The 2,082-nt window shown below is 67.1% G+C and overlaps 1 protein-coding gene across 1 annotated transcript in view; it reads left to right on the top strand.

The window, feature by feature from the left end:
• The first annotated feature begins 6 nt into the window (after positions 1–6).
• The window catches only part of LOC108446075 (ubiquitin carboxyl-terminal hydrolase 43-like), a 5,161-nt gene continuing 3,085 nt past the window's right edge, over positions 7–2,082 (top strand). Inside the window, exons 1-6 of the mRNA XM_017731582.1 lie at positions 7–71; positions 157–268; positions 1,020–1,123; positions 1,505–1,582; positions 1,658–1,787; positions 1,951–2,078. Coding sequence (XP_017587071.1) covers positions 233–268; positions 1,020–1,123; positions 1,505–1,582; positions 1,658–1,787; positions 1,951–2,078 — 476 coding nt within the window. The 5' untranslated portion in view covers positions 7–71; positions 157–232. The remainder of the gene's footprint in view (positions 72–156; positions 269–1,019; positions 1,124–1,504; positions 1,583–1,657; positions 1,788–1,950; positions 2,079–2,082) is intronic.

The raw sequence follows: 2,082 nt of genomic DNA, 5'->3' as shown, positions 1-2,082 counted from the left end.
CGCCCCGCCCCCGGCGCCCGCATCCGGCTGCTGCTCTGCAACACGGCGGGCACGGGGCCGCAGCTAGCCAGGTACCTGTCACCTGCCTGTCACCCTGCCCTGCCCACTCACCGCCCGTGTGACTCCCAGCCACGTGTCCCCGCTGCCTGTCCCCAGGTTTGGGCCACCGCTGGTGCTGCGGGAGGAGCGCGGCGTCTCCTGGGAGCAGCTCCAGCAGAGCATTCTGGCCCAGATGAGGGGGGTTCTGCGGGGAGAGGTGCGGCCACAGGTGAGCTCAGGGAACAACCCTGTCCTCTCCCAGTGCACACGCAGCTGCTGGCATCTGCTGAGACCATGGTCATGGTGGGGATGGAGCTGTGGGTGGCCATGATGGAGATTTGGGTGGCTGTGGGGTCTCCATGGGTGGCCATGCTGCAGCTGTGCGTGCCTGTGGCAGCACCATCACAGGCTGTGGTGACACTATGGGTGACCATGGTAGAGCTGTGCTTGGCTGCAGGGATACCAGGGGTGTCACCGTGGGTGGCTGTGGTGGCCCTAGGAGTGGTTGTGCTGTGGACACTGGTGGCTGGTGGTCACTGTGGGTGCCTTGCTGTACCTGTGGGTTGCTGTGGTGTCCCCTGGGGGTTGTCTTTGTGGTCACTACAGGTGGCCAGTGGTGTCACCACGTGTGGCTACAGCATCACCATGGGTGGCCCCAGTGCCACCCAGCCTCCATGGCAGGGCCACCCCAGCCCAGCTGCCCTCCCCAGCCCCCAGATGCCACCATCCTACAGGCGCTGGTGTCCGTGTGCTGCCCCTTTGCCCTCCAGCTGCAGCACAGCCATGGGGACAGGTCATCTCCCAGCCCCACATACCTGTCCCCACAGGTGTCCCCTGCCAGCCCAGCCATGGGGACCAAAGCCATCGGATTTGTGGGGCTTATTTTGCCCCGTGTCCCAAAGCTGGGCTCACCCAGGTGCTGCTGCAGGGCAGGGGGTCCCTGTCCCCCAGTGGCCCCACAGTCCCCTCTCCCCTCACAGGGCACAGGAGCCCTTTTCCGGATCCGCCTGGCCGGGGGCGCGGCCCCCTGCACCTACCTGTCCCCTCAGGATCCCCGTCCTCTCTGCCACCCTGCCATCGACAGGTAAGGGGCTGCAGGGACAGGACTGTCCCCAGGACGTCCCCTCAATCCCTAGGGGTGGCCAGTGGCATCACCATGAGTGGGCACAGTGTCCCTGTTGGTGGTCGTGGTGTCCCTGTGTGTGGCTGTCACCATGGGTGGCCAAAGGTGTTCCTGTGGCTGGCCAGTGTCAGTATGGGTGGCCAGTGGTGACACCACGGATAGCCACAGTGGTGGTCTCCTTGCTCCCCCAGCACTGGGGCCCCAGCACTCCCCCCGGCGTCCCCACTGTGGGTGGTGTATGGGGAGGTGGTGGCTGTCCCTGCCTGCCACCACGGGCTGGCAAGGAGGTGTCCCCACGGGGACAGGGGGTTTTGGGGGTGTCTCACCCTGTGCTCCCCTCAGGGCCCTGCAGCTGAGCGGGCCCGGGGGCCCTCCCCACGTGAAGCTGACGGTGGAGTGGGACATGAGCACCAAAGAGCGGTGAGTCCCCTGTGCCCGGGCTGGGGGGACACCCCGGCACTCGGGTCACCCTCCCTGGTGACGCGTCCCCCCCAGGCTGTTCGGCAGCCTCCAGGAGGAGGTGGTGCAGGATGCGGAGAGCGTGTGGCGGCAGCAGCAGGCGCACGGGCAGCAGCACAGCTGCACTTTGGATGAATGCTTCCAGCTCTACACCAAGGAGGAGCAGGTACGGGCACCCCCGGGCACTGCCCACCCTGGCACAGCCCCCGCCATGGGGGACCCAGCCCTCCCCTGGCACAGCGGCTGTTGGTGCTTCCGGTGCTGGGGGTGGCTGTGGAGGTGGCAGGGGGCGGACAGGGACGAAGGTGGCCATGACATGGTGTCCCCAGCTGGCTCCGGACGATGCCTGGCGCTGCCCGCACTGCAAGGTGCCCCAGCAGGGCACGGTGAAGCTCAGCCTGTGGACGCTGCCCGACATCCTCATCATCCACCTGAAGCGCTTCCGGCAGGTGGCCGAGCAG

The sequence above is a fragment of the Corvus brachyrhynchos genome, unplaced genomic scaffold (assembly GCF_000691975.1).
Source record: "Corvus brachyrhynchos isolate BGI_N302 unplaced genomic scaffold, ASM69197v1 scaffold904, whole genome shotgun sequence".
NCBI classification, from domain to species: domain Eukaryota; kingdom Metazoa; phylum Chordata; class Aves; order Passeriformes; family Corvidae; genus Corvus; species Corvus brachyrhynchos.
Note: the sequence above shows the minus strand (reverse complement) of the source record. Positions and strands in the feature narration are given on the sequence as shown.